We start from the raw sequence: 21505 nt of genomic DNA, 5'->3' as shown, positions 1-21505 counted from the left end.
CAATTTAAAATATTCTCACCCCACATTCATGTTCTTAATTATAAAAAAACGGAGCATTAAAAAGGAGATTGGATGGAAGTCAATGGGACTGAAAACCCTTTTTCACAGCCAGTTTTTTCACTCAAAAAAAATCACAACTAAATTGCGTTTGTTTACTTGCGAACACGCTGAAGACAATGACGACAAAATAACGAGACATGCTGGTCAAACACATAATGCCCTGGATTTTTATTTCATTTTGTGACAATTCAAGAGGATTTTTAGTCTTTCCCGTGTGTGTGTGTGTGTGTGTGTGGTTGAAGGGTCTACAAAAACAAAACAAAAACTCACGAATGAACTGGGCCAGTGGAATAGGCTTTGGGATTGTGGTACAGAAAGAGAAACTACAAGTAGCCTTGTTCAGTACCAAACTCTTCACAGAAGAGAGCGATGATCTTTTTTTGTAACGGTTATTTCTTTTTCTATGTCCCAAATGAAGGCACCCGATAACGTGTGGTTCGTGGCCTTTTAGCCGACAGGAGAGTTTCTAAAAGTATAGAAAAACTGCTTTTTTATTTTATTTTCAATTCATACATCATGTTCTATGTAGAAGCTGGAATGATAAGGTCAGTTACTGCATTTTTTTTTACTCCCTTATATTTATTTTTTGATCAACAAGTAACAAAAGAATGAAGTGAGGGGAATTATAATGAAAAAATAAATGTGTGGGGGATACAAAAATATTTATTCTTAAAAATAAAAAAAAGGGTTATCTTTGAGAGATTAAGTAAATAAAACCATCCGGTGCGAACCAGACGGCGGAAATCATACAAAAGCAGCATTAAATCAACAAACAAATGATATAGTGCTTAGATAAATCAGAAGCAGCAAAGTCTTCTGGGAAAGATTCATCCCCCCATTGTTTTGTTCCTCGTCTCAGGAATATTATATGTATGGAAGATCATTGTGGAAACTGACAAACTGATGCTTACGACAAACAAATCACACCCGTCGTGGTTTTTCTTCTCCGGCCCTGCGCCTGAATGCAACATGACGGGAACATCGTGGAAGTTCGTCCTACAGAAATCAGACGAGCCCCCGGCCATGTTCACAACATCCAAAATGATAGTTTTTTTTTAAGTTTTCTTTTTTAATCTAGCTAAACACTGATAAGGGGGGAACCGGTGAGGGGTACAGTGTAAAAAAAAAAAGGGGGTTTGGGGTGAACGGATTTAAAAATAAAAAACATGAACGGGAAAATAAAGGTTTGTAAACACGGCACAATAAATAGATCCAACAGCAGGTCCCGCACCATGTGATGATGACATACATTTCTCTCACACTCGCACCAGTTTGTCGTTCTCTTGTTTTAATTTAGATTTTTTTTTTTTTTATATCTCGAGTGCAAAACATCACAAATGAACAATTCTGTATTCAAGTAATGTTATATACAAGAACAAAGGGGTGGGGGTGTGTGGGAGGGTATTACAAATATGCAGTACTGTACATAGAATTGTCATATTAAGAATTTACAGACGATCTCTTATCAACAGTAACAAATAGGGGAAATGGGGGGGGGAGGGGGGAGGAAGAAAAAAAGATTTGTACGAGACGAGCATTGCAATTAAGTCCCAAAACAGTTGCAGAGGAAACCAAGTCTTGCTCATTCCGCCACCAATAACGAACGATGCATAGCACCTAAAAAAGAAAATGGGGGTTCCTCTCCCCCTCCCCCCTACGTGACCTCCATGGCCACTGTGTTCTCTGACAGACTGTTCAGTGCTGGCTTCTCTTGTTCGTGATTCTCCCTGAAAACACAACGAAAACACAACGAAAACACAGTTAGCTGCGAGTAACGGCATCAAAAACCCACTGGTATCACTCAAACGTACAACCCTAATTGTCAATTCAGGCCAAAAATGTTGATAAAAATGTCATATCTAAATATTTCCCCCCTACTTCTTTGGGTTGAATCGTTAAATCAACTTCAGTCCTGATTACACTACCAAATATTTTACAGGATTTTAACCATTACAATAGTGTTTTTTCCCCATACATATTTGGAGAAAGGGGGATTTTCTTTTTTTCACAGCCTTGGATATGTCAAAAATAAGCAACAACATTGATTTTGGTTCATTATTAGTTTTTGAGTTACATTTTAAATGTACTTTTAATCACTAATTTAAACAATTTCCTATTCCAAAAACTGCCACAACATTATTTCCCACTTAAATCTTTTGATCAACTTTAGTCTTGATCAAAACTACCAAATATTCACCCAATACCCAATTTTCGGCATTTTAATTATGTAATATAGGCCTTTTTCCTTTCCTGGAGCCTCTTAAAAACATGCATTTCTTTACCAATATCGTGCGGGCCAATCTTTAACCATCATGGTCCTTTTTTGTATTAGCAATATATTTAACAAAATGAGAAATGTTATCCCTAAATTGTAAAGCGGAATGCACCCAACTGGTCTGTTTTATACCAATGTGTTTAACAGTGAAAAATATACCAAAATAGACCAGTTGGATGCGTTTCACTTTACAATTTAGGGATAACATTCTTTTATTTTTTGTTGCCTTGTCAGTATTTTTCAACATTTATATTTTGTTACTGTGAATTTGTGTTTCCACATGTATATATATATATATATTTTTAATGTTATTTTATTTCCATTTGAGAAGTTTTTTCTCCCAAATTGGTATCAATAAAGTACTTATCTTATCTTAACATCATACTCCCACTGGACCTGGACTTTAACACCCCACACACACTCAGACACACACATCCAGCACCACACACTTTTTACGCTGCTATGACAGTCTTGCACTAATGTGGTTTTTCAAAGATATTGAAGCAGTTATTTTGTATATATTGATTGTTGTGCAATATGTGCATATGTATAAATGTGTCGGTTGATTGTGTATATATATACATATATTTGTTTTTGTATTCGGGATTGTGGGAAACGGTATTCAAGATAAGATAGGACTTTATTCATCCCGAAGGAAGTTGTTGTGCCAGAGTTACAAAAATACAATAAACACAGCAGCACAGTATTAATAAAACTGTACACGAACAGTGCGATAAAAAGAGCAATTCAAAACACAGGAAACATAGCCGGTCACATATTTCCATATTTCGATCTCTCCGTCTGTACACACAAACTGAAAGATTGACAATAAAGTTGATTTGACTTTCACCTTCTCATCCCCCCACTGGATGTTTTCCTCACCTGGGCACTATGTCCAGCGGCGAGGCGGAGGTCGCGGTGACCTTGGGTTTCTGACAGTTGGCGGCTGCGAGTTTTAAGGCGGACGTGGACATGGTGGTGCTGCTCAGCGTCCGGGGGGCGTGGACGCGCTTTCCGGTGGGAACCCCCAGACGGAGGCTGTTGTTTCCCAGCAGGACCTGAGTGGTGTTAGTGGTGTTGGGGTGGTGGTGGGCGGTGCCGTTGTTGTTACTGGTGGCCGAGGGGTGGAGCAGGGAGGGAGTCGGGGAGGAAGAGGAAGGTGGAGCCGCTGTGCTCGAGAGGTGAGAGCCCTTATAGACACCTGGGGGTCAAAAGAGGGTGGGTGGATGTTAGGAAACATATCACTCGTCACCGGCTTGAAATTCAATATCAGGATCCATGTATTTATTATCCTCTCAAGAATGGAAGTAGTCATCACACAGAGCTGCGTGGGACACAATAGTTCCCTGAATAGTGTCCTTGTATCCATATCACAATATATATATATAGTTTGCCAAATATATATAAATTAGCCTGACTGTAGGTCGTCACTAAAGGGCATTTGTACAATCATTCTAATCAAGATCATTTTATTTTATGTTCGCTGTAGTTTCTGATTGGTAATCTTACAGCTTTGTACTTTTCTGTTTGTGGAACACTTCACGAACATGTTTCGCAGCCTGCCCTTCCTCTTTCTGTACCATGTGATCTATGTACGTTCATAAATAAAAACTTTAATAAACAAAAAAAGTAAATATAAACGGCTGTTGTTTTCCTAGAGGAGGCGCACTGACTGAGCCTCCCTGTGGTGGTTTGTTGCGTTTACGTACCTGAGGGGGAGAGGACGCCGTTCACCGCTCCTCCTCCCGGGCCGAGGTCCTCCTTGGTTTTCAGAGCCAGCAGTTTGTCGGCGGTGACGAGAGCCGAGGCGGCGAACTGAGCGCTGGCCTGGTCCAACGTATGAGACAGACCCTGGAAGAGGGAGGAGAGGGAAACTGTTAAAGGTCTTAGATTATACTGTTTTTCTTCAATATATTATAGGTCTCAGATATATACAGAACCTGTCTCTGATTGGTTGAAACACCAAACAGATCATTGCAGCATCCCATAATCCCCTCTGTTTCAGCCCTGTTTCCAAAGTGCTGATTCTCTGTCTGTTACTTTAGATGAAAATAAGGAGCCCCTCCCCACGCCCCTCTGAGAGAGATTTGGTTAAAAAGAACACAATAGGCGCTTTCACACCGCAGTACTTTTCCCACAAAGGTTCATGTGAACTTAGTTCATGAACTCTTTAGTTCTCATGAACTAAGTACAGATCGCGTTCACACCGGAAAAAGTCCCTGAGGGTGGATTAGGCAAATGAAGCCGCTGACGTCACTTCTTCTTCTTCTTCTGCTTTGGGTTTACTGGCAGGCCGCAAACCACTTCACGGCGTATACTGCCGCCCAAAGTCCCCGGCCGGAAGTCCCCGGAGTTGGGGACTGGCTTCAGTAGAAGCTGCTGCGACTCCCACCAGCTTCTACTGAAGCCTTCCGAGTAAATCGCCAGAACGCCGACACCTCCTCATCTCCACCGCTCCCATGTTTTATTTTGTGTTGCCATAAGTTAGTCTCTCTGCGTTTCTGCGCTGGGCTAATGCTAATGCTAATAATGCTAATGCGAGGATAATAAAATGGCAGCTTCACAAAACTTTTTGGGAGTTTTACGGGGCGTGGTTTGCAATCCGCCCAGCCAATCAGAAATATAGCTCTTTTCTCACAAGAGAGCCGTACGAAAGTCCCTGCTCTCTAGCAGCTCTCTGCTCTTTAGCAGGGACTTTCGTGGGGGTAAAAAGGTTCTCATGAACTCATTTTAGTACCGGCTCTTTTTGGTGTGAACGCGATAAAAGAGTTCTCATGAACTAAGTTCTCATGAACCTTTGTGAGAAAAGTACTGCGGTGTGAATGCGCCTAATGGTGCTCTAGGAGGAGATTCAGGTGATAAGGTGGGGGGGGGGGGGGTTACCTTGGTTGGTGATTGGCTAATGGTTACACAAGCCAAAACATCGTTATGACATCATAAAGTGACCAAAATCTGATCAGCTCGTTTTCAGACAGGTTTTTATAGAAATGGATCAGGACAAAAAGAGAGAGAATCTTTTTTCCTGAAACGTTCAGAGTCTCTTTCCACAGAGGGGACACATGTTGATGTAGAAGAGACATGAAGAAGAGGATTGTACATAATAGGTGACCTTTAAAGCCACTGATCGGGAAAACATTTTTCATTTGTGGGAAACCGACCTTTGTGCTGTTTGTAGTGGCGGTGCTGTTGGCTTTCAGCTGCAGCTGGACCTGCTCCAGCTGCAGCTTCTGCATCAGGGCCAGCTGCTCCAGATGCTGCTGGTACTGTTCGGCTGTGAAAGCTGACAGACACCGGGAGAAAGTTACACATCTGGGACATACATCCATACCTTGATATGCAAAAGATATTGCTGCTTCAGTTATTAAGTCCTGCCGTGATTTCCTAATGTTTTCTTTCTGTGCTCTTTGTCTAATGGGGGGCAGTTTCACATTTGAGGAAAACAATAACACACATGATTATTCAGTCAATGATATACTGTCCATCCATTTATCCCAGTTAAATGAAAAGTAAAACGCATGGAGGATGACGTTTCGTGCAGTCAACTTCTGAATGAATCACATGGTCTTCTCAGATACATTTTGCAAGTGATTCGGCTCTACAATTTAGTTAAATAAAAATCACATATTTCACGTTATTTTCGTCCCTGCATATCTCCAGTTCTTGTGCCAGAGTATTTTAACACGTCACCTTTTCTAATGAGAGCAACTTCAGCCAGATGCCTTTATTTTGTTGTTACTCCAGTGAACAAATTCCCGACAAAACCTCAAACTTCTGGTTTCTTGAGTATTTTTTAGCACCTTAGTTATTCACCCTGTAAATGACATGTTCTTAAATCTGTCTTTAATGGCTTTCTATTGATTATGAAGTCTTATTTCCACATTACGAGGCATTAGTGTGGCCTTTTGTCATGCCTCAGTGCGGTATTGATTCCCTGCGAGGCGTTTACAGGACATCTGGAACGCCCTTCATGCTTATTCCATGCAATCTGTCGCATTTCATTTACAACACTTAGAAATTCAGCTCTGCTTATGGCCAACCTTGGCGGCTGCTCTCTGCACACTGAACCACTATTGTAGTCAAATCTCTGGTTCGTGTCCTTCACTTTGTTGACATGCAGATCAGTTTTAACAAAAGCAGGAATCGATGGGCGCATCGGAACATAAACCCACTCCTGTGTGAAGTGCTTGTAGCAACATCTGCTCGACATTTAGTTTGTATTCAGAGCTCCACGCCTCCTAGTCCACACACCCCGACAAACAAATCCTCTGCATCTCATGAATTTATCAAACCCCAGATTGAATTGACACCGTGTGCAGAGAGGTGGCGCTCTGTGAATGCAAAGCAACACCTTGAAGACCTTCAGGATGCAGCTAGAGGACGGACAGAGTGTTTAAAGGGATCCAGGTGAAAGGAAAATGACGGTTTGAAAAAGGGAAGCAATCGGACGTGTGTGTGTATAACGACGTGTGCGAATCATTTATGGATGGATGCCAATAACCTCTCTGAACTAGCCTTCTTCAGTCGGACCAGGACACATGTTACTCTTCTTATCCGGAGTAGTGTCTCATCCACATTGATTTCTCTTTATGGGCCTAGTTTACAACAGAATGAGAGGATATTGAATGTATTTGTGTTTTATTTGATTTATTCCCATAATCCGCAGAGCTTGCCAACAGTTTGGGAACACTTTCTTCTAATGTGTGAAAACGGAATATTGGGATAGTTACTGGGATAGACATCCTGCCGACGCAAAAGGGAAATGCTTTCATTGTAGACGGACTTAAGTGAGAAATCATAGCTGCAGAAAGCTGAGCAAATAAAACCAAAAATACCGTCTCAATGCAAACAGGGCTGGATAAAATGTCTCTTGTTATAAAGAGGAAAATTACTCGGAAAAAAAACGTTAATAGATTGAAGACGCCGTGAGTTTCTTGAGTGTGTGTGTGTGTGAGTGTGTGTGTGTGTGTGTGTGTGTGTGTGTGTGTGTGTGTGTGTGTGTGTGTGTGTGTGTGTGTGTGTGTGTGTGTGTGTGTGTGTGTGTGTGTGTGTGTGTGTGTGGTGTGTGTGTGTGTGTGTGTGTGTGTGTGTGTGTGTGTGTGTGTGTGTGTGTGTGTGTGTGTGTGTGTGTGTGTGTGTGTGTGTCCCGTTTCCATATCAAACATCTTTGCAATTAAATACTTTTTTTTTGTCCAACCAAAGCTTATGTTCTTTGTTTTTCCTCTTCCAGGTCGAGGGCAGCCGGGACTGCTTTTTCAATTTGATGAATCGATCAACAATTATTTTGATTGTTTGTTTATTGTGCATGCAGTCTGCGAACCCCTCCATAGAACCACTCGGTACCCTTAAAGGTCCCCTATTTTACATCTATATATTATAGGTCTCAGATATATACAGAACCTGTCTCTGATTGGCTCCAAACACCAAACAGATCATTGCAGCATTACCCATAATCCTCTCTGTTTCAGCCCTGATTCAAAAGTGCTGATTCTCTGTCTGTTACTTTAGATGACAATAAGGAGCCCCTCCCCACGCCCCTCTGAGAGAGATTTGGTTACAAAGAACTCAATGGTGCTCTAGGAGGAGATTCAGGTGATAAGGTGGGGGGGGGGTTTACCTTGGTTGCTGATTGGCTAATGGTTACACAAGACAAAACATCGTTATGACATCATCAAGTGGCCAAACATCTGATCAGCTCGTTTTCAGACAGGTTTTTATAGAAATGGATCAAAAAGAGAGAGAATCTTTGTTCCTGTCTCTTTTCACAGAGGGGACACATGCTGATGAAGAAGAGACGTGAAGAAGAGGATTTTGCATAATAGGTGACCTTTAAATCAGAGTGAGTAATACACCAGACTCCTTGTAGATTTAACAGTGAAAATAAAACCCGTGCAAGAATCAAGCAGAGAGAAAGAACTATCATCTCAAAGTCAGTGCCGAGACGATACATCCTGCAGCCGGTCCACTTACCAGCAGTGGGGGGGGGTGCGTGGACGACCCTCCCCGGGCGCAGCGAGCCAAACGGCTGTCCCGCGGCTGTGGGGGAGGAGGCGGGTCGCTTCAGGCTGCGACTCAGCTTCCTGAATAGCGGGTGGGCATTGTCCAGCTCGTGTAGTGGTAGTGTCCGTGGTCTAAAGTGCCTCCATCGGCACGAACTTATATTCAACAGTATCTGACTGAGGTCCGTGGAAGAGGGGGAGGAGAGGGCGGAGGAACTTCTGTCCGAGGTATTTGTTTCTGAGGTACTGGCAAACTTGTCGGAGGCCGGCGAGCGTGAAGAAGCTGCAGGAGGAGGAGGTGACGGAGGAAGAGACGCGTCGAGCTTTTCTGCATCCAGGTCGTGGAAAACGTTGTCGTAGTCCGTGTGCGCTCTGTCCAGCAACACCCTGCGAGAGGAGAAGTTAAAGCTACGTTAATAAAGATAGAAAACCTACTTTTCAGGATTTAAGAGACAAAAAGAGAGAATCTTTGTTCCTGAAACTTTCAGAGTCTCTTTCCACAGAGGGGACACATGTTGATGAAGAAGAGACATGAAGAAGAGGGGACACATGTTGATGGAGAAGAGGGGACACATGTTGATGGAGAAGAGGGGACACATGTTGATGGAGAAGAGACGTGAAGAAGTGGATTTTGCATGATAGGTGACCTTTAAAATGTACTTTTTACCAAAGACTCAATAAATGAATGATGTAAGATTGTGTCACATCTGTACATTTGAACAAAAGCTTGGCATTGCAAAAGCCAGGTATCCATACACCTAATAAACTGCACGGTTAAGCATATGACAAAAACAAAGAAAAAGGTCAATCTAAAGGCGCAGAAAGTAAACAAACAGGAGTTTAACCGACCTGCCGCCTCGCCCCATGCGCCGCCGGGCCATCCCGAGGCAGCGGCGCGGCACGGTGAGCGTTGTGAGACTGTAGCGGAAACGAGCTTCTGCCAAACCGCCGTCCCAGGGTCCGCACCACGGCCAGCTGCCCACCCGGTCCTGACGCACCTGCAGACAGAGAGCCACGGTCACACCTTTCATTCTGGGTACAAAACCTCTGATGTGTAATTTGTATTATTTTATGATCTTTAATATTTTTTGGATGCATACTTCTTAGTTAACATTGAGCCGTCTTTGGCTCTTTTCTGCTGTAACAATGTACATGTCCCCTCTGTGGGACTAATAAAGGTATTCTGATCATGGAGGTGTTTCTACATCACTGTCAAAGACACTCACTGATTGCATTTTACTGTGAAACGAGAAGAACATGTCTTGATATCGAAATGATCTGTAGGGATATGTGACGTAAACTGAAGACTATGAAGGCGAAATTATAAAAAGTACAATTAATCTCTTCTGATGACTTTGTGGTATTCAATTTGTGCCGTCTTAACCTTTCCCTGTTTCTTCCACTGATCAATTTTCAAGTCAATTTGAACCTTGAAGAACAAAAAAAAAAAGAGTTTCTCAACAAGAAATCATGTGAAAGCATCACTTCGTGTTGACTAGAGGACTCTAGATGCTTTGAAGAAAGTGATTCAGCATGAGAAAAGTATCAAAAACGAACAAATCGACTAAAGAAAACTCAGTTACGAACACCAAGATGCCAGTTATCCAACTAATGGAGAGGCTTAGCAACACTCAAACCATGTTATAAAACAACACCTCAATGATGCTTATTGTTCCTGTTCTAACCAGCACTGCAAAAAACATTTAGAAACACCACCGCTGGGACACGAGGCCCTCTTAAACTCACCACCATGTAGAAACAAAGCTCTTGTATGTACTTGCCTGTGGAGGATTTCAGTACTAGTCCCTCCTCAAAACCCACCTGTTCAGATCAGCCTACTCACTGCAGTGCTACATGTTCCCTGTTACGGTGCTTTTGTACCGTCTTAAACCTTTCCTTAGAATATTGTATGAATTGAAAGGCGCCTCTAAAAATAGAATGAATTATTATTACTTACAGCGTAGTACTGGCAGCCGGCCTTCCTGCGAAAGGCGAAGGCACCGTCTGGGTCGTTCTCCTCCTCTGCTTCTGAAGAGCCTGAGTGCAGCTGTGGACAGAGGTCAAAGGTCAGTCTAGCGCCGGTGCAAACGCAGAATCTATAACACTGAAGCCCATAGAGTCGTGCAGGAACGAGTCCTCAAACCCGGAAGTGAGTCGCAGAGCCAACGGGATTTTTGAACTCGTTTTTGGAAAATAGCTGTAAATAAGGTCTGTGGTTGAAGAGACATTAAATCCATCAGCAGTGACCCCACTGGTGATTTCTGAAGAGTTGACGTGTCTGAGAAACGATGGTTGTTCACAAGTGGCTGAATAGGACTACAGAAGTTGTCGCGGCCGTTTTTCGTCATTCCCCCGAACACGTAAACACTCCCTCTAAGTTAGTTTGCCCTGTTCTGCTTGAAAGCAAGTCCCTGCCTCCTGCACACTGTTCAAACAAACGCTTCAACTTGAACCATTTACAATCTGTATGTCTGAATATCTTAAGTTGGCGTGACGTTGAAGCAGCGACCCTGCTGTAGTTCCTTTATAGCATAACGTTAGCATTTTGCTTCTGGCGACTAGATTTATGATTTGAAAATGATAAAAGTAGGAGAGACATGTGGAGATTATCCGGCTGAACGAAACATGCATTTATGAAACAGGTTTGTTTTCCACAGACCTTATTTTTTACAATATTCCAAAATCCTATGGAGAAATCCCGTTGCTTTTTTGTCGAGGGAACCCATGCGCAGCTTACTTCCGGGTCAGCCTACAAAAATACGTCATCACTGCGCCGCTCTATTCACTCGTCTCATGTGGTTTTGCAAATTCGAGTAGATTTATCAGGACAAAAAAGAGGGGCAGTGGGAATAGAGTGGAGGTATGGGAAATGCATTCAGACTGCAAAGTGATTACTGAGACGATTGTTTTTAGAAATGTGCGATGAACACCGTTCTGCTCTGTGTTCGTTTCTTTACAAGACTCTAAACCCATATACAGTTGTTAGAGAGTGTCACGGTATACCTCCATGGACATGCATTCAACAAAAGAGTTTTAATTTCTACGTCATATTACAATTACATCTTCACCGTCATGTTTTTTTATTTTAGGCAAAATCAGACCTGCAGATTTGGAGATATTCCCAATGCTGTATATTTGTTTCATGACTTATGAATGCAGGAATAAATCCAAATTAAAACTGATATATAAGAATAGACGTTGTTACGCAGAATATCACTTGATGCATTGAACAAAAAGAAAGTAATCAAACGATTCGCTGAGACGAGCGTGTGCTTGCCCGAATGCCTGTGTGTGTTAGTGATGTTAACGATCCGATTCTTTTGAACGGCTCTTTGGTACGAACAAAGGGAACCGAGTCCTACTTGGTGAGAGATGTTCTTTTTATCGTTGGTTCACTGCCTGCCATAAATCCACTCGCCTTTACATGAACGGTGAAAAAGCTTGATTTTGTTCACCAAGCATATTCCGTGAAGACCCTCCCCTACTCTGACTGGTTAGGTTTAGGCAGGAGGAGTGAGATGTTGTGGGTTAGGGTTAGCCAATCAGAGGCAGGTCTTAACGGAATACGCATGAGAGAGAGAAGTCATAACAAGTGGTAGAATAGAATGGGAGGGATGAAACCCTCTTTAATGGTCACACATGCAGAGCACACAGTGACATGTGTCCTCTGCATTTAACCCATCCTAGTACCAGGAGTCTAGTACCAGGAGTCTAGTACCAGGAGCAGCTATTGTACAGCAACCGGGGAGCAATGGGAGTGAGGGGGGTGTCTGGTGCCTTGCTCAAGGGCACCACGGCAGGAGGTGAACTGGGACCTCTCCAAGTAGCAGTCCACACTCAATATTTTAGGTCTGGTCGGGGACTTGAACCGGCGACCCTACAGCTCCCAGTCCAAGCCCCCACTGACTGAGCCCCTGCCGGTGTTACAGGTACAGGTAGACGACGTGTTTTTCGGGTGAAAGAATTTGCGAAACGCGAAAACGCAGCAGCATTTGGATGCACGTCAACAAAAACATTGGCAATGATAAAACGGAGTACAACATTTGTAAAGCCAAAATATAATTAAAAGCCGGGTCAACAAATAATCTCCACCGCCACTTAAAAAAAACCTGGCTCTTTTGAACAGCTCTCGGAAAGGAACGGAGCCATGAAATCCGTAATTCCCATCATTAGTGTGTGTGCGTGTTTCTGTACCTGGGAGTAGGGCTCGTCGTCCGAGCTGGGGAAGTCGTACTGGTTGAGGTCCTTGGCGTTGAAGACAGCAGGCCCCGGATGGTGGGGCGCGCCCGACGACAGCGGCAACGCTTTCTGCTTCTTCTCGTATTTCCTCTTCTGACGGGGGACTTCCGCCTTCTCGGGCTAAAGGGGGATAAAGGACGCAACTCATGAGAATTAAAAAGCACCTAAAGGGTAGCCTACATATCTCTGTCCTGTCTGTACAGTATTTATTTTGTAGAAGACATTTTAACATTAGTGTTAGTTCTTGTTTTTAAGATTGGATTTAACTTTATTGTACAATGAAATGCATCCAAGCAGAAAGTGCAAAGAGTAGCCAAAGGCATAATGTATATAAATGTATAAATAGGATTAAATATCTTCGATAAAGGAGCAGATTTAGAAGCATATACAAGTTAAATACAGTTGTAAAGAATATTAAATACATAATACAGAGTGAAAGGCTCAACAAATATTTTTTGATAGAAGCGAGTCCCACCTTGGACTTGTAGTCCTTGAGGTCCATGTGGTCCTGGTGTCGGTACTGGTTAGTGACGGGGACCAGGGGAATGATCTGCGGCCTCACCAGCGCCCGCTCAGCCAACACCTCTGCCATCACCTCCCCACTGTAGTCCGACATGACGTTCCTGGAGAAGAAAACCGGGATATTTCAACATGTTCTCATTTGAAAAGAGGCGTCCTTCTCCCCCTCGAACTACACCAATGAAACATTTAACATTAAGCCGTCTTTGGCTCTTTTCTGCTGTAGCAATGTACACGTCCCCTCTGTGGGACTAATAAAGGTTTTCTGACTCTGATCATGGGGGTGTTTCTACATCACTGTCACTTATGGCACATTTCCACTGCAGCGCGGAGCACGGTTTAAGCGTGCCATGCCCGGCCCGTTTTGGTGGCGTTTCCACTTGGGGTAGTTCCGGCTAACGGGTACAGTTTCACAGTTTTCTGGCTCTCCAAAACCCAGGTTCTTTCCGGGCCAACAACCGGGCTGAGTATGCTAACTAGAGAGAGAATCGCTGGCAAGGGAGCTACAACTACAACAAAATGAACATATTTGACCGTGATTTAATTGTAATACACGTTTCAAAATGATGCCGAAGTAACAACATACTGATACCGGTTAGAAAAAACCATGAATTAATGTTTTGACAAGTCTGCAGACAGACGGCAGGCGAAAAACCCTTTTAAATTGTGTGTTTTCTAAATGTAGCTTGGCTAAGCTAACGCAGTATATGCTCCGACCGTCCACACTCACAACAACGGCCTACAGACATAAATAAACCAGCGACTGTATTCGCCATGACACAGGCTGTCTGTGGTTTGTACTTGTTTAACTTTTGTCTAGTTACTGAACAGATATGAGGAGCTGTGAGCTCTGAGTGCTAACAGCTAAAGGCTGATGTTTTTCTGTGGCTCTCATTGAAGATGACGTCACGGCTCCGCCTACACTGTGTTACTATAGTTACTGCCCCAGTTACTAAACTGTAATGTAAACGCAGTATAAAGTGAGCCTGGCCTACCAAGGCCTAACTATACCGTACTAAGCCCTGCAGTGGAACTGCGCCATTAGAGATACTTAACGATGCAGAAAGAGGAAGATAAATCATTCACTGTCAAAGACACTCACTGATTGCATTATACTGTGAAACGAGAAGAACATGTCTTGATATCCAAATGATCTGTAGGGATATGTGACGTAAACTGAAGACTATGAAGACAAAATTCTAAAATGTAAAATCAATCTCTTCTGATGACTTTTAGCAAAGTGAATTTTAACACTTTGTGGTATTCAAGAAATGTTTTGTCGTCTTAAGCTTTCCCCGTTTCTTCCACTGATCAATTTAAGTCAATTTGATCTTTGAAGAACTAAAAGAAAAGAGTTTCTCCACAAGGAATTATGTGAAAGCATCACTTTGTGTTGCTTAGAGGACACTAGTTTCTTTGAAAAAGGTGAATCAGAAGGAGAAAATTATTAATAACGGACTCATCGACTAGTAGTTACCAACACCAAGGTGCCAGTTATCCAACTAATCGAGGTATCTTTATCCCCCTCAAACTACACCAATGAAACATAATTAAGGAAAATCACCAAGTAGAGAAAACTCACTAAGTTTTCCACTCTTTTTGTTCCACTTTATAACCCGCCTTTCTGTCTCCAGCTGGTTGTCTAATTGCCTTTTGTTTATGTCTCCGTGTGTTGTGCGTGCGGCCCTGGAGATGTTACCTCTTCTCAAAGATCTCCAGTGTGAGGTGCAGCAGCTCTCTCTTGCTCTTCTCCCTCCTCTTGATCATCTCCAGGATGGTGACGGCTCGGCTGAGATCCCTGCGCAGCTTCAGCATCTTCTCGTAGGATGATTCGTCGTTCTTACGGTTCTGAGTGTTGGAGGAGGAAATATATATAAGCGATACTTAAAAGACATGATCTTTACCGATAAGGTGTCAACATTAAAAGCTGTTCTTTAGGGCATGAGCCTCAACTAAGACGCGTAAAGGGCAGTTTCAAACGCCTAAATGACAAGAAATTCGCACACAATTATCAAATATTATGAATCATTCGTATTTAAATCAAATGTATCGCACGCTGATTCATGTGCATCAAATGTAGAAGTCAACAGGTTTCGATGCTTTGTCTCACTTCTTTGCACATTCATAAAAGCTGCATGGATGAAAGCAAACGGGTTGCCAAGATCATACATTTCACACCCAGGATAAATTCTTAAAATGACCACTTGATGGCGTACAAATGCTTTACAAAAGAAACCGCAATTTCATGGAGTCAGTCAATGTTCATCTCTGATCAGGGAAGATATTGGTTTTAAAATAAGCTGTAACGACATTATTGCATTACACTTTCAATGAGAGGTAAGATGTGTTTCCACTGAAACCATGAGGCCTATGCTAAAATTGTTTGTTCGTATAAAAAATAACCAAATATCTCTTATTTCTGAGCAAACTGTCCGTTACTTGTCAGACAAGTTTGTTCGCTCACGGCAGAACAACACGCCCCTCTACTCTTTGTTATGTGTAGCCACTTTGATAAAAACAATAATTAATTAGTTCTATGTTGTTTTGATTCTGTTGACTCTGTATGGATTGTGCCTTCCAAAAACTAAATGAAAAAAGATAATTATTGTCATAAGCACAAAGCGACCGTGTAGAAATGGCAATGACATTCTTCTGACCTGAGCTCCTCCAACAATGCAACATATATAATAAAAAGTAGTGCAAAAAGTCTATATTTGTGTCGCGAGAAGTCAAAAGGTAAATGTACTTATGGGCGACTGTGGCTGCGAGGGAGTGCGGTCGTCTTTCAACCAGAAGGTAGGTTGTGGGTTCGATCCCAGCCCGTGCAGCCAACATGTCGATGTATCCTTGGGCAAGATACTTAACCATGAGTTGCTCCCGATGGCATGGCCAACGGTGTGTGAATGTGTGTGAATGTTAGGTCCTAGAGCAAGTGGTACTGCTCTGTATGAATGGGTGCGAATGGGTGAATGACATGTAGTATGTAAAGCGCTTTGAGGGGTCGTAAAGACTGGATAAAGCGCTATATAAGTACAGCCCATTTACCATTTACTTGTGTGAAGTGGCAGACAGGATATTTCTTTTGACAGCCTGTCAGGGTCAAGTGTTGAGAATCATCGCTCTACATCACAGGCTGGCCAGTGACAGTGAGATTAAATTACATGTCACTTGATAGATGCTTTTTCCTCCCTCTGGAACTCAATCAAAACCAGCCCAGTCTCACAAAAAAACGTGTAATAGGGTTAGGGTTGGTCGACAGGGCAAAACGTAGTATATTCACAAAAAACCCTCTCAAGACGTGATCGCAAACTTTCCCAGTGAGAAAAAAAAACATGGCGGGCACCCGATACATTTTTTGTGGAAAATCCTAAATTGTAGGACAGTTTGGGCGTTAAAATGCTTTTTGATTACATTTCTAGCGAGAAGTGTATTCTTTTAGAATCTACGTCCAGTGGAAATGTAGGATCCATAGTTTGATAGATATTACGAAGATTATTTGAACTCCATGGTTTTTTTTTACAAAACATGTCACGTCTTGAGAGGGTTATTTGTGAATATACTACACTTTGACCTGTCGACCAACGTAGCTATTACAGTTTGTGAGACTGGGTTGTCACAATCCATAAGCGACTGCACCGACCTCACCAGCTTCAAAAAACGTACAAAAACTCACCTCTTCAAACTGGCTTTTAATGTGTGATTGTTGTTTTATTGCTCTATTTTAAATGTGACTTTTACTATATTTATTTGTTGTCCTTTTTGTTTTTACTACCTCTGCAAAGCAACTTACAAAATACATTTATTATTATTATTTATCCAAAGCGACTAACATACACTCAATACTGTTTTTTTCCCCCACAATTTTTTGGTGAAGTGTCTTTCCCAGGGACACAACGACATGCTGACTGCAGTGGGGATTGAACCAGAGCCCCACTGACCCCAATATAAACACACTAACCCACTGAGCCACAGCCTCCTCTGAGATGTTATCAAAAATATTTCTCGGAAGAAGGAAACCAGTCTGACTTGACAAAGTATTTTCTACAAGGTGTGACGCACAATGTATTTCTCCATAGTCATCGTCACACTGCTACTGATGCTTTGTTCCACTTATCAATACAATAGTATATTTTTCCCCCGTAAACTCAAATGTAGCTCTTGCCGTTTCCAGCCAGCCAACTGCTTTTTCTGCAATTCCTCAACTTAATTATTCACGAGTTTTTCCCCATCTTATAACTCCACTTCTGCCGTTTCTAGACCGCTTTTCTCACTGCTTTTTAAGTTAGTTACACTCCACAATACAACAGCTAACAGTGTCAGAGTATTATTGCCTTTAAAGAAAAGTAATTATCAGCACAGGGATGAATCCTGTATAAAAATTACTTTAATCCACTGCTTTTTTTCCCACTTCCTAACTCCACTTCGTCTGTTTCCATCCAGCTCACTGCCTTTTCTTTCATGTCTTTACTTATTTATTAGCATGTTAAATAGATAACATTTTCAGTGTATTTTTCTCCTTAAACTTAAAAGCCTAACAGCATGAGATCTGGTATGACGTTAAAAAAAAAAAAGTAGCTATGACTTTTATTTCATTTCCAAAACTCAAAAGGCGGTCGCTGGACTTTTCTTCCACTTTTGTTTCATGTCTCTACAACGGCTTGAATTGTTTCTAACTTGAAAGAGCAACTTGCAGGTTAGAGACACCAGTGAATAAATGTGTAGGAAAATTATGAATACACTAGATTTTCAAAAAAATATACAGAAATATACACTACAGTGACATCTGGCGTCATTTTTGTAAGACATTTTTACTTCCGCATAAAAAAAACCTCCCCACGTGACCTCCCGCGTGTGACGTAACATGGGGGAGAGCGGCCGGTCTAACGTATGAATAAACATGGATCGCAATGCTAGTTTTGACACAGAAGAGGTTGAAAATATATATTCGAATGCATATGATTATAATTATGAGCCTGCTATGCGTCCAAGAGACCAGGAGCAGCCAAGGGTTAGAAGAAATAACGGCCATCGGCGAGAAATGGAGCTTTGGTGTGTGGAGAACCAGTGGAGAACAGAGCAGCTGTCTTGGTGAGTGACCGGTGTTCCCGGATCAACTGGTTTACAGAGGTGGATCACGGTTTATCCTGGGCGGATCGCAGTTTACCACAGCTGAAGACTCCACGCTGCTTTCAAACTGTGAGTAAACGCACGCTTCACTGGGAGGCTGTCTGAAGGTGTACACAGGTCTCAGGTGGACTTGGCATCACATTAAGAACGATATTCAGTAATAAGTCTGGCAACAATAGCTGGTTTAAATGATTTATTGGAGTTCGCAATGTTTTGAACAGACATCCCCAGTCAACTCGTTTTTCTTTTTGTAGTCCTCGCTGTTCGCGTCTGGATATCGCCATCGTAACCACAACCTCACACACTGGTACTGAATGTGCATCAGTCTTCCTACCGAGCCAAATATACCAAAATATTTATGTAAACGACAGAAGAAGCGATCGAAATGTGTATTTCAGTCGAAGGCCGCGCTCTCCACCTCTGTAAACCAGTTAATCCGGAACACCGGCGTTAGCTACAGTTAATGTTAGCTAACGTCAGTCACATCACAACATTGTAAAGTTAGCTATCATATATCAGGCTATAACTAAAGTAGTATTGATAATATAGTAACGTTACTGGCAGGACTGTTGATACTGATCCATAACAGAAACTAATGCGCAAGTATCAGCCGTATCTCGCGTTACCTAATGCAACTCCACACTACGTCTTACGGTGCTGTGTACCGGAGGGGAGAGAGAGAGGAGCGAAGGGGGAGAGAGAGAGGAGCGAAGGGGGAGAGAGAGAGGAGCGAAGGGGGAGAGAGAGAGAGAGGAGCGAAGGGGGAGAGAGAGAGAGGAGCGAAGGGGGGGGAGAGAGAGGAAATACGGTTTCCTGATAAACGTTTTGTTTGATAGGCTTCAGCTGTGGAGAGTAACGCACCCAGGAACGAACGCTAGCTCCGGTCCTTTTCCTGTTAGGGAAACTGTGGACTCGATGTCCTGACAGGCTGGAGTTTGTGCAACCTGATCACAGATGGTGAAATGCAATGTAAAAATACCAGCTCACTAAATCACAACCGCTCAAACCAACTACAAACTACTACCGCGGATTGGGCAGAGAACGAGTCCGAGAAGGTTGCTCCCCCATGTGACGTAATATGACGCGTTTGACGTAAAAAGAAAAGCAGTTTTTAGTAGCAGAGCTCAAAACGGCTCCTTTCCCTCTGAATTCCTTATGTCTTGTAAAAAATATCAAATCCTGCATTAACTTCTTTAATTGTAATTTTCAGGCAAGGTTAAGCATAAATCTATTTTTTTTTTAAAAACCCTGCAAGTTGCTCTTTAAGCAAAAAGCATTCAACAAAGAGAGATCCAGTTTGAACAACTACCAAGACCAGAGCCACAAACAAAGTGCTGATAAAACGCTGAGTTTAAGACTACCGACCTTCCTGGTTTGCATCTTCTCTGTGCGCCGCCTGAAGGCCACGTAGGGGTCGCTGGTGCTGGAGCCGTCCCGTCTCTCCTGCTTGCAGTTTGGGATGAGGCAGTTTGCTCGGCTGGTTTTCCTCTTGCGGCTCCAGTAGTCGAAAACCTCCTTGATGAGCTCGTCGTCCTCCTTCAGCAGCAGCTTGGCCTCCGGAAGACTCACCGCCTACAAGCAAGATGGAAGATACAAATATGAGTTACATCTTAGATGATTAAAAGATGGATTTGCACGGGTATTGAAGTTCCCCTATTATAATGTTTCTCATCAATATATTACAGCTCTCAGATAAATACAAAACATGTCTCTGAAGTGTTTGGCTCCAAACACCACACAGATCGTTGCAGCATTACCCATAACCCCCTCTGTTTCAGCCCTGTTTCCAAAGTGCTGATTCTCTGTCTGTTACTTTAGATGAAAACAAGGAGCCCCTCCCCACGCCCCTCTGAGAGACATTTGGTTACAAAGAACTCAATGGTGCTCTAGGAGGAGATTCAGGTGATAAGGTGGGGGGGGGGGGGGGGTTACCTTGGTTGCTGATTGGCTAATGGTTACACAAGCCAACAAATCGTTATGATATCATAAAGAGTCCAAAATCTGATCAGCTCATTTTCAGTTTTTATAGAAATGGATCAGGACAAAAAGAGAGAATCTTTGTTCCTGAAACTTTCAGAGTCTCTTTCCACAGAGGGGACACGTGTTGATGTAGAAGAGACATGAAGAAGAGGGGACACATGTTGATGTAGAAGAGACATGAAGAAGAGGGGACACATGTTGATGTAGAAGAGACATGAAGAAGAGGGGACACATGTTGATGTAGAAGAGACATGAAGAAGAGGGGACACATGTTGATGTAGAAGAGACATGAAGAAGAGGGGACACATGTTGATGTAGAAGAGACATGAAGAAGAGGGGACACATGTTGATGTAGAAGAGACATGAAGAAGTGGATGTTGCATAATAGGTGACCTTTAAGGGATGGCGTCTTACCATAAATAGTCTCAAATTCATACAAAATGAAGGTATCAGTTTATTTTCATAGGTTCATTTTGTATTTGTCTATTAGGGTATTTCAGGGGCCTTTCTCTACAGACGGCTGTGTTTTAAAGGGGATGCAGACGGAGACACAAACAGTGCCGACCTGCTGTCCACTGCCTTTCTCCAGCCGGTCGATCATCTCCTCAAACTGCAGGAAGCTGATCTCCATCTTCTTCTTCAGCTTGTTGACAAACGCGTCATCTTCCGAGTCCAAGTCGTAGTCGGGCTGCTCTGCGTCCAAGCTGAAAGCTGCAGAGAGACAAGGAAAAACACACTTTAGACATTTGGTAGATTATTTAATAGTCATATATAACATGGCAGATTTGTAAATCTATAAAACTTAGTGTTTCTTACTACAGGCTGAAGACTTTTCTTGTTGCCGCTGCTTTTAATTGAACTATTCATATCTTACACTGCAACTTTTATTAATGTGTTTTTAATTATCTTTGCTTTTTAATGAATGTCTTTAAATGCCATTTTCTTAATGTCTTTCATTTTTGTAAAGCACTTTGAATTGCCTTGTGTTAAAAGGTGCCATATAACAACCCAGTCGGCATTTCGTGTAATAGTCAAATTCATTTAATCTATTGATTCGTGTTCACCAACACGATGTTTGCATTTTTTTCGTGTCACACAGAACGATTTTAAAAGCAATGTATTTCTATTGGTAGTTTGTTTCGTGCCTGCACCACGTCTTTTTGTCCGTTCGGGTCTTCAAAATACCAGAAGCTGTGTGGATCATAAAAACATTTTCTTACTCAATATCTTACCCTAAGCCTTTTATTTTAAATCGTATAACGTCAGAGTTTTTTTGCCGTCCGCGAGGAAAAGAAATGTCTCAGAGCCT

The 21505-nt window shown here is 42.4% G+C and overlaps 1 protein-coding gene across 3 annotated transcripts in view; it reads right to left on the bottom strand.

The window, feature by feature from the left end:
* Positions 1–204: 204 nt before the first annotated feature.
* LOC117558719 (enhancer of polycomb homolog 1-like) overlaps positions 205–21505 on the bottom strand; it is a 47733-nt gene continuing 26432 nt past the window's right edge. For 2 of the 3 annotated variants that reach the window (XM_034235077.1, XM_034235075.1), the window contains 12 exons: positions 20762–20907; positions 19582–19788; positions 14789–14937; positions 13046–13193; positions 12526–12690; positions 10289–10378; positions 9181–9329; positions 8303–8718; positions 5494–5615; positions 4045–4186; positions 3218–3536; positions 205–1787 (listed from right to left, as the gene is read on the bottom strand). In XM_034235077.1, the coding sequence (XP_034090968.1) occupies positions 1715–1787; positions 3218–3536; positions 4045–4186; positions 5494–5615; positions 8303–8718; positions 9181–9329; positions 10289–10378; positions 12526–12690; positions 13046–13193; positions 14789–14937; positions 19582–19788; positions 20762–20907 (2126 nt within the window). In that variant the 3' untranslated portion in view covers positions 205–1714. Of the gene's footprint in view, positions 1788–3185; positions 3537–4044; positions 4187–5493; positions 5616–8302; positions 8719–9180; positions 9330–10288; positions 10379–12525; positions 12691–13045; positions 13194–14788; positions 14938–19581; positions 19789–20761; positions 20908–21505 lie in introns of all 3 variants that reach the window. The other variant, XM_034235076.1, reaches the window with a different exon arrangement.

Source organism: Gymnodraco acuticeps, unplaced genomic scaffold, assembly GCF_902827175.1.
Source record: "Gymnodraco acuticeps unplaced genomic scaffold, fGymAcu1.1, whole genome shotgun sequence".
Lineage (NCBI taxonomy): Eukaryota > Metazoa > Chordata > Actinopteri > Perciformes > Bathydraconidae > Gymnodraco > Gymnodraco acuticeps.
Note: the sequence above shows the minus strand (reverse complement) of the source record. Positions and strands in the feature narration are given on the sequence as shown.